Source organism: Schistocerca cancellata, chromosome 1, assembly GCF_023864275.1.
Source record: "Schistocerca cancellata isolate TAMUIC-IGC-003103 chromosome 1, iqSchCanc2.1, whole genome shotgun sequence".
Taxonomy (NCBI): Eukaryota; Metazoa; Arthropoda; class Insecta; order Orthoptera; family Acrididae; genus Schistocerca; species Schistocerca cancellata.
Genome location: NC_064626.1, coordinates 898,037,011 through 898,050,688, shown reverse-complemented (window position 1 = coordinate 898,050,688; position 13,678 = coordinate 898,037,011). Strand labels below are relative to the sequence as shown.

The window sequence follows — 13,678 nt, the reverse complement described above, 5'->3', positions numbered from 1 at the left end:
AAAAAAACAGAAAAGAGGAAACATCAGTGATGAAAATTGAAGTAACTATTTGCGTTTGTCTGTATGTAGAAATTTTGTTCCACTCCACCTGTGATAATTAAATAAAACGTATCGTAGGTAATAGGTACTCTTTCGAACCACGATATCTTTCAAGCACTCCTACTAATCTTATTCCTTCATTCAATAAAGCAAGCTAGGAAACAAAACGCATTGCAGGGGAAGGAGCAGACAGAAGGTATGGCGGGGAGGGGAGATAAGCGGGTGGCCAGCTTGCCCCTGTGTGCACGCAGAACGACTGTTAACTGCACGCATGCAAGTGCACCGCACACGTGCAGGATTCCTGCCCGCCCCTGCTTGAAGGGAAGAATGTGAGATGAATACGAATTGTCAGAAAGATTTGAGATGTTAGTCTTTCAACACTTCGACAATGTTTAGAAAAGAATATTGGAGAGTTAATTCTTAGTACTGAGAATGAGATTAAATAGTAAAAAAGGTTGATGAACTGAATTTCCGGTTGCTCAACTAGAGGTCAATGCTGAGCAGAGTCTTAGTGGTACAGTCTGTCAGGACTGGTGAGTAGAGAAACTAAGATAAATGTCAAGGTTTAAAGAATTTCAAATGGAGATTAATAGGTGAAGGTAATTAGTACAAGAAATAAATGAGAGATCATCAAAGGTTGAAGAGAAGATAGGTTAAGATAGTGAAGGTCCATGTGATAGCGAAGCTCGTGTATCTAGTGATGAGGAAGACTTAGGCCTCTATGATGAGCCAGATAATTTGTCTTATTAAGAGAGGAGGAGCATACAACCCAGTTATAGTGATTTTCATGGAGATAATTTATCTGATGAGAACATGTGTATTTTTGGTTTAACCATTTTTTAACTGTAAAAAAGTTTCAAATATATAGAAATTCTAGCAATGACATTTATCCTCTCCCTTGCAGGGAGCAATTTAATTTTGCACTTCCACATATTTGTTCTGCTACCGACAAAATTGAATTTGTCTGTGGTTATTTGGAATCTGACCTGCTGTACATATGTGTACAATGATTAAAAACGGTGAATCATATTTAGGGACTAATTCTTGTCTGCGTATTGGAGTGAGGCAGTAAGAGGTGGGGTCAAACACAGCATTAGGTTGACGCAAACTTTCAGCAGTTCTGAATATAACAGCTGAGCAAGATTCTTTGAACTTATGATATTGAAAAATCAATTTTTATACCATACTCAAATTCCTGTAGAATTGATTGGGCTTTGTCTTGTGGACCTTCCGTCACATGTATATCAAATTATTCTTGCTGGTGATGTGGAAGATGACTTGGAAGGTATCCAAAGATTGCTATAGGAGTTTGAGTATGACAGTAGTGATGAAAATGGTCATGTTAGGAACAATAATGAATCTGTTTATCGGGACCTTTGGCCGTGATAGAGTAGAAATTGGGAGCATGGGCGATATGGTGTGTGACATGATAGGTATGGCATCGGCAAATGGAGACATCATGATCAAAGACCAGATCACAATACGAACAGTGATTATAGGAGAGGCAGAGTCAGTTGGAATTTTGGACATTTTGATAATTTCAGATTAGCAGTGTTAATGACGGACATATTCATGGGAATGATGGGGATTCAGGCCCATGCATTTGGGAGATATGGTCAGCTGATAGTCATCAGCTGAGTAGGGTATTGTGATTGTGACTAGCTATGAACAATTGAATGTGTTGAATTTCAAACTTGTGGGGAGTTGTTTCTTGATGAGAGACAGGCAAATGTAAATTATTTGGTGAGTCCACTGCTTCAGATATATATTAATGATTTTGTCTTGTGTTTTTGATACAAATAGCCAGGTGTCCAACTCGAGTGAGGTAGCATTTCAGAGGTGTGAAAATTTAGGTACATAGCCTACACTTCCTTTACAGTGAACTAAGGTGAAGGGGGCAATGCTGGAAAAGTGTAAAGGTGACAAGACAAGCGTCAAAGTAGGAGATTCTCTGAGAATTTTGTGATAATGCTGAAGTTGGCGATTGATGCAGTTTTGGGGGTAGATTTTTTGTCAAAGCACCAAACAGTGATAGAATTTGGTTGCAGTGACATGTTATTGAAATGTAATGAGTCCAAAATGAAGTTGAAATTTGATGAGTGTTCATTTTGTTGAGAAGGATTAGAATCACCATCTTAAATTTCTCATGAGGTTAACATTGTCTCTTGTGTCAAAAAGTCTGTTTGGAATAAGAGTGTGACTAACGTAATGCTATTACTACATTGCCAGAGAAGTGTTTGTGCAGAACGAGCTACAGGGAATCAAGATGACTGTGTTAACGAGGTAACGAAAGAGAATTCGTTTGGCTTACTGCAACGATATTCTACAGAATTTTTTGAACATTCTGGTACAATCAGATTTTCCTCTTCAGTTTAAGGTGAAGGAACATAAAGATTCGTTGTCAGGTTATATCCTATCCCAACAATTTATAAAGAAAACGCTAAGGCAGAGCATGATTAAATGTTACATCAAGGTGTGATCAATCTGGTGTGAGTCCTTTAATGTCAGACGCTCATTTAGCCAAAGAAAAGTTTTAACTAAAGACAGTACATACTAAATTTTACTCTTTATATTGGAGACACTGGTTTACTATATACTCTAGCTAAAGTGCCCTCTGCTGGCAGTAGGTTCTTGTATAAATACCTGACGCAATTTGAGTATTATCAGCTCGTACCATGTACTCAACTGTTTAACTTGACGGTGATTTTTTATCAGAATATTTTAACGGTATGTATGGCTGCTATACATGGCTGTAAATATTTTATATTTTTATATTTCATGCATCATTGATACTGCATAGATTTAGTCTTAACTAATTGAACCTGGTCGCTTACACATTTCTTTTTTATTTACCACAGATCTGAAGATGGCGGTAATCCGAACCGGTGATAAAGTATAATGAAATCTGTGTGATCAAGACGGACTTGTGAAAATAAAAATTTCTAATAGAGTCTGCTTTCATATTATTTATTGTGTTGTTGCTCCCAAGGGATGGTAAATACCGGTATTCTCATAAACACCACTGCGGTTTCACTAGACGGCGGCACCAAAACTACGCACAGAAAAGTGGCGTGTACTGATTCGTGTAGCAACTGAAGTTCCAATGCGTAACATGCACGGTGGCGCAGTTGTAGAGGACACCACTAAGGACAACCATGTCAGAACCTGTAGACTAAACATCTGCTCTGTATTTCGCACCAAATTAGCTCACATGTGCAGATGGCAAACCAGAGAACAGATTTACAAAGTGGGATGCTATCGTTGTGTCTTTTTGGGCAGCAATGACTTCAATGAACTGTAAGCACGTGCTCCTCTACTCTTCTACTGGCGGCGTGTAACGCGTCTTAAGCGGTGCCCATATTTAGAACTTGTAATGTGATTTAAAAGCCTTGAGAGATGCTGTATCCATTGGCATGTATCTATTTTCTATACGTATTGTAATTTTCATGCAGTCATCTTCTGAAACCCTGGAGACACTTATGAATTACCCCTTACAGTAGCCAAAGGACACGCTAATGGGGCATAACAGACACCCTGTGCACTTGACAGACTTTAACTTGCGATTTGACAAAACTGTGAATGAGTAGAGTGTTACCTGCACGAGGTCACCCAGGTCGCCGCCGCTGGCGGTGAAGGTGAGCCTGCAGACGAAAGGCAGGCGGTCCTCCCGTGGCCGGTGCAGCTCCAACTCGTACGTCCGCCCCAGGTCGCCGTAGTAGGTGCGGTTGCACGCTGGAACAGGCACGGGGAAGTGGCTGTTACTACTCGTCGGTACGTCTTCAGTCGTCATACAGCGTACATCATCAACTGTGGCACGTTATTTATTTATTTATTTATTTATTTATTTTTTTTTTTTTTTTTTTTTGCCACTGCAAAGTTTATGTGTTGCTGTTCCGTAACCCATCAACCCATTCGTCAGGGAGCGCTATCCATCCGTCTCTAACGACCGCGTCACCGACTGAATGTTAAACCTTGATTCTCCTTCCTCTTTCTTCGGGTATCCGAGGGGGAAGTGAAGGCAATTGAAAAGGAAGCGGAATCAAGTTAAAATGAGATGGGAGATACCGTAGTGCGAGATAATTGTACAGAAAACTGAAAGTGGTAACTTGCAACGAGGCTTCTAGAGTTGATGACATTTCGGCAGACTTAATGTGATTCTAGGGAGAGTCAGCCACGACTAAGCTATTCCACCTAGTGAAGGAGATATACAAGTCAGATGAAATACTGTCAGACTACAAGAAGAATGAAATAATTTCAATTCCAAACAAGATAAATGCTGACAAGTGTGAATATTACTAAACCATATGCTTAATAGACCATAGTTGCAATATACAGACGCAATTTGTTTATAGCGGAATGGAAAAACTGCTAGACGCTGACCTCGGAGAAGATCAGTTGGAGTTCCAGAGAAATGAAGGAACACCCGAGGTAATATTGCTCATGCGACTTATCTTTGAAGGTAGGATGAAAAAGGGAAAACCTACGTTCATAGCATTTGCAGATTTAAAGAAAGCTTTTGACAAGATTGACTGGAATACACTCTTTTGAGTCTAAGGGTAGCTGCGATAAAATACAGGAATTTGACAGCGGAATTAAAGTGGAATAAAGCAGAAATAAAAACTCTGAGATGATATTGTGATTCTGTCAGAGATGACAAATGACTTGAAAGGACAGTTGGATGGAGTGGATAGTGTCTTGAAAAGAGGTTATAAGACGAACATCAAGAAAACTGAAACCAAGGTGATGGAATGTAGTGAAATTAAATCAGGCAGTACTGAGGGTATTACATCAGGAAAAGAGGAGCTAAAAGTAGCAGGCGTGTATTTCTGTGTGTGTAGCAAAACAACTTATGATGGCTGAAGTAGAGAGGATATCAAATAGAGACTGCCGACACCAAGCAAAGTATTTCTGAAAAAGAAATTTGTTGACATAGAATATAAATTTATATGTTAGGCAGTCTTTACTGAAGGTATTTATCTGGGGTGTAGCCTTGCATGGAAGTGAAACGAGGCCCTAAATAGATCAGACGGGGAGAAGCTGAAAACTTTTGATATGTAGTGCTACAGAAGAATGCTGAAGATTAGATCGGTAGGTAGAGCAACTAATTCGGCGGTACTGAATCGAACTGGAAGAAAAAAGAAATTTAAGGATAAATTTACTAAAAGGAAGGATCGGCTGACAGCAAACATCCTGACGCATAAATGAACCGTCGATTTTGTAACGGGGGGAAGTGTGGGAAGTATAAAAATTGTCAAAGGACAGCAAGGTTGACAGTAGATTACCACATTTATGTAGAAACGAAGATTGATTGCAAACGATGAACGAGTGTTGAGAGCTGCTTCAAAACAGTCTTCAGACTGAAGACACAACAAGAAGAAGAACTGAAAAAGGTGTTAGTTTGGTGTCTCAAGGAATGTCTAAGCCCGCATCTCGTGGTCGTGCGGTAGCGTTCTCGCTTCCCACGCCCGGGTTCCCGGGTTCGATTCCCGGCGGTGTCAGGGATTTTCTCTGCCTCGTGATGGTTGGGTGTTGTGTGCTGTCCTTAGGTTAGTTAGGTTTAAGTAGTTCTAAGTTCTAGGGGACTTATGACCACAGCAGTTGAGTCCCGTAGTGCTCAGAGCCATTTGAACCACTTTTGAATGTCTAAGGAGCGAAAATTATACCTGGAGTTGAAAAAGATTTGAAGAATGATACCTGCCATCAGCTTAGTAGATTCTACTTTATTCAGGAGAAACAGAAGTGCAACAGCGTGAAATAATTTCTTCGGAAACATGAGCTATGGAAATAAAATAAAGTTTATGACTATTACAACTATAATAGTAGAATGGAGCTGCTATTTTGATACGCGAACTTTAACGTAATCCTCTGATCTCGAGAAAGTAAATCAGAGAGCTGATGTCGGCTTTCAGATACAATACCAGTTTGACCATATCAGTCATTGTCTATGACTCTTTACAATAATGAGTGCAGAAGGTTAGAGATGTTCTTGTTGTCCATTAAACTGCCTCTTTGCGTTCTTAGTCGGCAACGGTACAAAGCAACAGCTAGAAGGAAGGAAGATCAGGATTTAACGTTGCGCCGACGAAGAGGCCAAAGAGAGGAACCACAAGCGCCGATTGAGGAAAATTAAGAAATGAAATCGTTTATGGCCTTTCAAAGAAAACGCCACAGTTTTTACTTTAAGTTATTTAATGAAATCACGGGAATCCTTACAGTACGCCTTGCAGCGTCTTACCACTGTACCACCTTAGATAGAGTGTGCTTCACTGAGTATTGCGACATGGGAAATCATTGAATACTGCTGGAGGTAAGAGGTCTCGAATGAACAATGCACGTGAGGTCCTTGCTTTTAAACGGCTTGTGATTCATAACGATGCCTGCTTAATGGATACGGTGGTCGCCTTATCGAAAATGCAACGCTTAATCGAGTGTGAAGTGTTCAGTACCGTGTTTAGCATTTTCCGCAACTAATGACAAGTTATAGAAGATGGAATATTACTGTTTACATAACTTACAGGCATGTATTTAATTTATCAATCTTGGGTCTACCTCCTAAGCAGCTTCTATGAAAATCTGGTAAACGTCCGTGATGGAGACGCTTGGTACATGGGGTCACGACGCTCGGTGATGAGCACAACGACTTGCGGTGATGACCAATATTGTGGATGCGTTTAATTTTGTGAACTTCGCGCTGTCGCCTTAAACCAGTAATGGCTACAGCATGACTTGCGAGCAGCACGCAGCCCTTACGTCTATCTGGTGTGGCTGACTTGACAACGCTGTATACGCACTGAGTGTGTTTAACTTTCATAACAAATTAAGTCGTCGGATAGACCTCCAGACTGAAGCAATGTCTCATTCATACGCCGACGAAATTGACCGAAACTCTTCATAAAAAATGTAAAACCTGAAGATTATTCATGTAAAATGTCAGACTTCGGTGAAAAACTGAATGACAGGTTTACTGATTAGACGACACTTAAACTTACGTTGGAAAAGTCCTTCCGCTACTGATGTGAGGGGCAGATGTTCCGTTTCACTATCAGTCATAAAAAATTCAGCAGCTGTCGAATTGGAGCTACTGGAACTACGAAAGGACAAAGGATTAAAGGGCTGAAATAAGGTTCAGAACCCACCAACTAAGAGTGTGGGAAGAGGTTGATATAAATTTTTGGGACCACTTATTTGTATGAATCACAGAGTCAACAAACATATTCGTTAACTCCAAATATCGATCTGAGCTAAGTGATTCACAATTAAGTGAACTCTTCTCAGCTGCTACTGAACACTCTAACACGCATGTAACAGAATAAATTCTTCTTATTTCAGGTTGTTTACAGGAAATTGTCCAATGATCTCAGTTTTAAAAAAATGAAATAAATATTTTTTAGTTACTGAAATAAAAACGTTTCTTCATTAACTCTCCAGCAGGAGCGCTGGCTTATAAAGTACTCCAAAAGCAAATTAAATTTATTTTTTGCGAGTTAAGATTCTTTACTGGGTCTGAGCAAACAGCCATTGCTTCATTATTGTTTCGGGTAAGTGCTGATAAGTTGTGTCCATTGTTGAACACCTGTAGTGCGACTTTGAGAAGTTTAAAAGAGAACGTGTCACGTTAGACGTACAATATACATTACGGGGATGGTTATCTAAGTAAAATTTCTCCCGTTTAGTTTTTCTATTTTCATTAATATAGCTACTGTCTTGCATCTGGTTTTGTATTCAGGTGGTGTGTAAAGTACAAAAGACGTTTTTCTTGATCAAGTCTCATAAAAACGTAACAACTGACAAACTGTATGAGTCATTAAGTACGAAATCTGATGATTAAATAGATTAAGATGATGATGATGACAATTCTCATGAATAAGATAAATCCATTCACAACGCAAGCATGATTCACGAAGTGAGCAGGAATACGATCTCGAAGAAGACTGTAGTGAGTAAATGGAAGAAAATCTACATTGCGAAAAAAATGTGACAACATTTGTGTTTATTATAATAAGATTACAAATAGTGAATTCTAACAAAACATACCATTTAATTTAAATAACACAAAAATGATTCATCTCATAATGTTAGGAGACTTTTGTATGTTATGGATCTCTATACATAATTCTACCACAAGCACGCCAACTGTAGCAAAGTGTGTCAGTTAACTTGAAATAACAATAAAATACTAACAAAAGACGTAGTCCTTAAATTCAGCTCCAGTGAAGTGATCTGCGGTAGATTGGTATGGAGCACAAAGTACACCGCGCATTCGCAAACACAAGAGAGCGCTCGCGTCCCCGTGGGGGTTGATGTTACCTAACCGTCTCTCAACTGCACGATTCTTTTCGAATCAACTTCAAGGTTGCAGTTCCCAATGATAACGTTCATACTGACCATTCCTGCTGTATAAAGCGTTAATCATAAGTACCTCTGGTGTTTCAGAAGGCGACTGTACGAAAATTACATACGTACCGAAAATACTCGCATTATACGATGTTCAATATGGCCACCGTTACTGATGCGTAACACTTCAATACGTCCATACAATTCGTTGAAGTCACTGACACAAAATACCCGAAAAGACATCACAGCTGTCAGATTTGGCAGACATTGTGAGTGTGATGTCTATCTGAAGCCATAAACTAATGCGATGAGACAATACGGAGTGAATGTTTGGTCTAAGTGTTCTTGCATACCTGCACACTAGTACCACGACGAGTATTACGAATCGAAAATTGGAAAGATGGTCTATGCATTGACATGTGTAATGTTTCTGTATTTCACGTAGTTTTATCACTGTCATTTTCTGAAAACTGGAGGTAATTATAAATAACCCTGTACTAAAATTCGTTGGGAAGCAGCAGGATACAGGAATGTAGAGCGGTGTGGATGTCTACTGACTCGCATAAACAGCGGAGTGGTTCCTGTGAAGCGTAAGACCAGAGCGCTGGGCGACACCTGACCGCTACCACCGGAGCGAGGTGTGATTCCCCTGGTGTTGCGGCAACCCTTCTGTCACCGCTGCGTTGCAGGACGCCGTCCCGCCGGCGCGGCCCACTGACCTTTGCGCGCCCAGCCGTGCGTGCTGTCGTCTGCTCCACACACTCGCCCTGGCGCCCGCTGACCCGTGACCCGCCACGCGCGGCTATTTTAAGGTTTCTGCTCACCTGGAAGAGGGCCAGTTTATACGTAAATTCTGCAGCTCAACGAGTTTCCGATGGGCTACGCCCCTATGAACTCGTGGAACGATTTTGCTTTTTTCTTTGCAAGGCATTACTTTTTATTTTTTATCAGTTTTAATGCACCACTAAGTGCGACGCGTTTGAAAATAAAGCAACAGCTCACTTTGACCAGGACCATGTAAAAGGGCCACTGAGGACGTTCGCTGCCGCGTTGAAACATGGCACACTGGTGTTCACTGATGTTGAGGATGCGTGGAGATGTGGTTTTCGAGGCAAAATGTGGATTCTGCACTTCAAGATAGTGTACAAATCCTGCTGACATATTTAGAGAGAATAAAGTGGGGACGATACAAAATCGTCTAACTCAGCAGAAAAAGAAAATCAAAATACCCGTTTCTCTAAAATTCACTTATTATTGGAGTAGGTTATGTGTAATACCTTAGCTACAAATTCTGCTCTACAACACCAAAAGTATGCTGCTCCAATTTCGATTCTCTTCGTGTAATTTTTATAAAGGAAGTCTGTTGTAGGACGACATAGTATGTAAACGCATTTTAACCGGAGGATGGCCAAGCCTTTTTGTCTAACTTGTATGCCTATGGGGGGGGGGGGGGGGGGGGGTCCGCGAGCTCACAAGTATTAAATAAGTTTACTGACGAAATTACAACTTTCAAAATGGTTTATGTATTTTAACTAAGGCATCGGTTTATAAATGTTGTCAATTGCTATAAATATTGGATTGAGTGAATAAAAAATTAACATGTTACAGTACAAAATACTGATGTGTTCATATACAATAGACTACTCTGAGTCCTCAACTTCAAGGCAAGAGACACACTTCACAATTTCTTCTGAATGTGTTACACACATGTTTCTGACACTGTCAACAATACTGTTTTGGTTTACTTAGATTGTTGTAGCTCTGCTTCTTTGTTTTAGCTTTTCTTACACAAATATGGCACTGATATTTCCCTGCAGGAGGCTGACGTGCTTCTGTTCTCCCTTCTTTGATTTTCTTTTGTAGAATAGTCTCCATTGATTGAACAACTTGGTTAGGTAACCCTCTTGCATTGGCACTTCTTTCTTCTACCTGCAATTTCACTAGTTCCATTCCAGCATGCAGAAAATAAAGTTTCCGTTTGTTGTGTTTCTTTTCATTCCATCTTGGTTGTTGTTGGATGAATATGGTGGTTGCATTGATAGCACAAATGTCGATGAGAGAGTAAAATACAGATAGAGGCCATCTCTTTGTTCCCCTCTTGCAGGTGTACATACGCACCATTTGATCAATGGTATCAATTCCACCTTTAGTGGAATTATAATATGCGTTTATCTCGGTTTTATTCTTCTCTCCTCCAACAGTGCCTTTATCTTGGTGCATTGTTGACAACTTCAGTAAGTTTTTACTTGGTTTCGTTTTTGCTGTGTAGGACGCCAAAGTTACTGGAGGCCTACGTGTTCAGAACTGCACTAACTCACTGCAAGTTTACAAGATAAATAACAGCTGACTGACATCAACAAAGTAAATCGATTGTTGTGAATATCAAGAGTACCAACAAACAAGAAACTAACTTGCATTGTTGTAGAGATGAGAAATACGAAATCCTACTAAGTGAAATTTTCTATAGCTTGGAAGGCTAAGGGGGGGGGGGGTGTTTGTTGGACCCATAAAATATATTGACACTAACGTTTAATAAAATAGCCAGCAAACAATAACTAAAAAGGGAATATGTAGTATGAAAGTTACTTGGGCAAAAGCAAGGGACATAAAAAATTGTGGGTTCAACGAACCTCCCCCCCCTTAGGCGTCCTAGGGTTAAATATGGAAGGACAGCATTCAGTGTATATTACGGAAAACGGTTACACTGTCAGAATGAGCAGAAATTCTCCTGACGCCCATATATTTAAAATGTCGAAAATCATGAAGCTTCTATAAACATTATATAAGCACGACATGCATGCATGTTATTAACGGTACTAAATCTAATTTTTTTCCTTATTATTAGCAACTACGTCTTTCGCCGATTAGGTGGTGCTTAGATATTATTAATATGACAATTGCCGATAAGACGCCTAATTTAGGCTCTGTGCTGTACAAACTAACGCTCACAGGAGCCAAACGATGAGTCGTATTTTCGGTAAAGAAAGAAATGAATCATAACGTTGGAATCAGCCGTTGTTAGTGTCACCTTGAGGAAAATGCTAAGCAAAGGAGATAGATAGACATGTAAATAGTTAAATAGATAGATAGATAGACAGACAGAGAGAGAGAGAGAGAGAGAGAGAGAGAGAGAGAATTACTATGAGAATCCTGCTCTTACTTAGACTATCAATTTCTCTTGACAGTATGAGTGATATGAAAAGGCATTTTCAGTAATAAAAAATGACTAAAGAATGTCTTCCTTTCAACCGTGACACCTGATACAAGGATGTGGGATTCACTTTTTTGTACATCACCAGGCAATACTGCAGTTTCCTTAAAAAGATTTGTGGACTTTTGAAGTGGATGTATGAGCAAGGAGTTTTGTGATGTAATTTTTGCTACACATCTGCTTTCATGAATAAAAATATCCACTTTGTTAAAATTAATTTTCATCAGAATTTTATTGTTCACCCAAGATCGAGATACTTGTACGTCAACTCCGAAAAACCGCAACAACGTTTCTTTACTCTTCAGTGATACTGTCTCTGCCGCTATGTTTGGTAGTATTTACGTCTAATCGAAAAGTGGCTAAGTCCAGTATACTAAGAATTTATTTGGTGATTTATTTGCAGTTTCGTGGTATGAGAGAACACTTGAAGATAAAAAGTCTCGGAAGAAATTTTAACATAGAATTGTCTTTATATACTGGGCAAACTGGGGGGCAGGGGTGCGCACTCTAGGTGGAGGAAGCTCAACAGCTCCTTTGCCTCGTGCTTCACTATGTTGTTGTTAATATAACACATTCTTCAGTCTGTGCTTTGTATTATTAAATCAGCCTGTTGTGCTTTGTAAAAGGAAATAGTACGTTTTTGGTTTTGCACATTGAGCGAAAATGTCTGCTAAAAGAAGATTGTATAAAGAAGAATATATTAAGTATGGATTCACATTTACTGAAAAAAAAACAATGTCCAACTTACACAGTGTGTTCTGTGTCATAATGTCCTCATTAACGACATATTACGGCTTGTGTGTCAGGAAAGTCATATAACAACAGCTCAGCCGGCACTGAAAAGTAAACCATGGAGATATATGTTGGAAAAAGAAATTATTTAAATAACGAAAAAGAAATTCTTTAAAACACATGGAATTGTACTCAACTAGGAACTTTCAGCAGTAAAACGACAAAGTCGTTGAACCACCATATGAAACTGCTGTCTGAAAAGCAAAAAAATAAAAAAAGACCTCATCTTACTGGCATTAATCAAACATTCCATTCTTCAAACAACTAGAATAATTTTTGGAGAAGATAGAAAAATGGACAACATACCTGTATCAAACAGCAATGTGCAACGTATTATGGAAGAAACGGGTCTGAATTTGAAAGAACAGTCAGTTAAAAGACTAAAAACGTCTGAGTTTGTTGCCTTGCAATGGCACGACTGTACTGATATAGCTCAACAACGTCCTTTTGTGGTAAACTATGCTGCTGATTTGTAGACGAGTAGAATGTAATGGAAGAACTATTATTTTAAAACTTGGAAACAACATCAAAAGGTTTTGGCGTATTTTCTGCAGTTAATGAATTTTTGGGTGGATATGGTTTGTCTTGAGACAGAATTATGAGAATTTGTTCTGAAGGAGCACCAGCCATTTTAGGTTCACGTTCTGCATTCCTAAGTCGTGACTAAGGAAAACAAAAATCCTAATCTTATTGGTTCTCACCTTGCGATCCACAGACAATTCCGAGCTTCCAAAACTTTACCTGCAAAAGTAGACACTGTACTGGAAGTGGCTATCAGTGTAGTTAATAAAAGTAAGTAATGTGCTGTTCGAGTTCTATGTAACGATCACAGTGCTGAGCATCAATCTTTAATTTTTCGTAAACAAGTACGGTGGCCTCCGAAGTGCAAAATGCTTATCAGGCTGTATGAACTGAAATCAGAAGTAAAACCATTTCCTTTGAGTCAAGAGAAAGCTGACCATCATTCATTCATTGATGACAGGTTTACACTTTCCTTAGCATAGTTTGCAGGCTTCTTTGAAATCCTGAATGACCTGAATTTGAAATTATGAATGCCAGTGTTGCTATAAGGGGCTTCTTAGAAGAGATACAACTATGGTAGCGTCTCCTGCATGCTCCCATTACTAATTTTTCGTCATTACCTCGGTTCTGTGAACTTCGAGATAGGCAACAGTGCGATGCCAACGAGTTGAGAGTTATCGTAAGTGAACACCTGGGCCGACTTGAAGAAGAGTTCAAACTTTATTTTCCTCATTTATCTTCCGAAGACTGGCGGTGCAAATTAGCAAATCACCCTGCCCA

At 39.5% G+C, this 13,678-nt stretch overlaps 1 protein-coding gene across 1 annotated transcript in view; it reads right to left on the bottom strand.

Annotated features, from left to right (window-relative positions):
- The window catches only part of LOC126112383 (uncharacterized), a 515,907-nt gene that overhangs the window by 346,212 nt on the left and 156,017 nt on the right, over positions 1 to 13,678 (bottom strand). Inside the window, exon 3 of the mRNA XM_049915011.1 lies at positions 3,635 to 3,771. Within this exon, the coding sequence (XP_049770968.1) occupies positions 3,635 to 3,771 (137 nt within the window). The remainder of the gene's footprint in view (positions 1 to 3,634; positions 3,772 to 13,678) is intronic.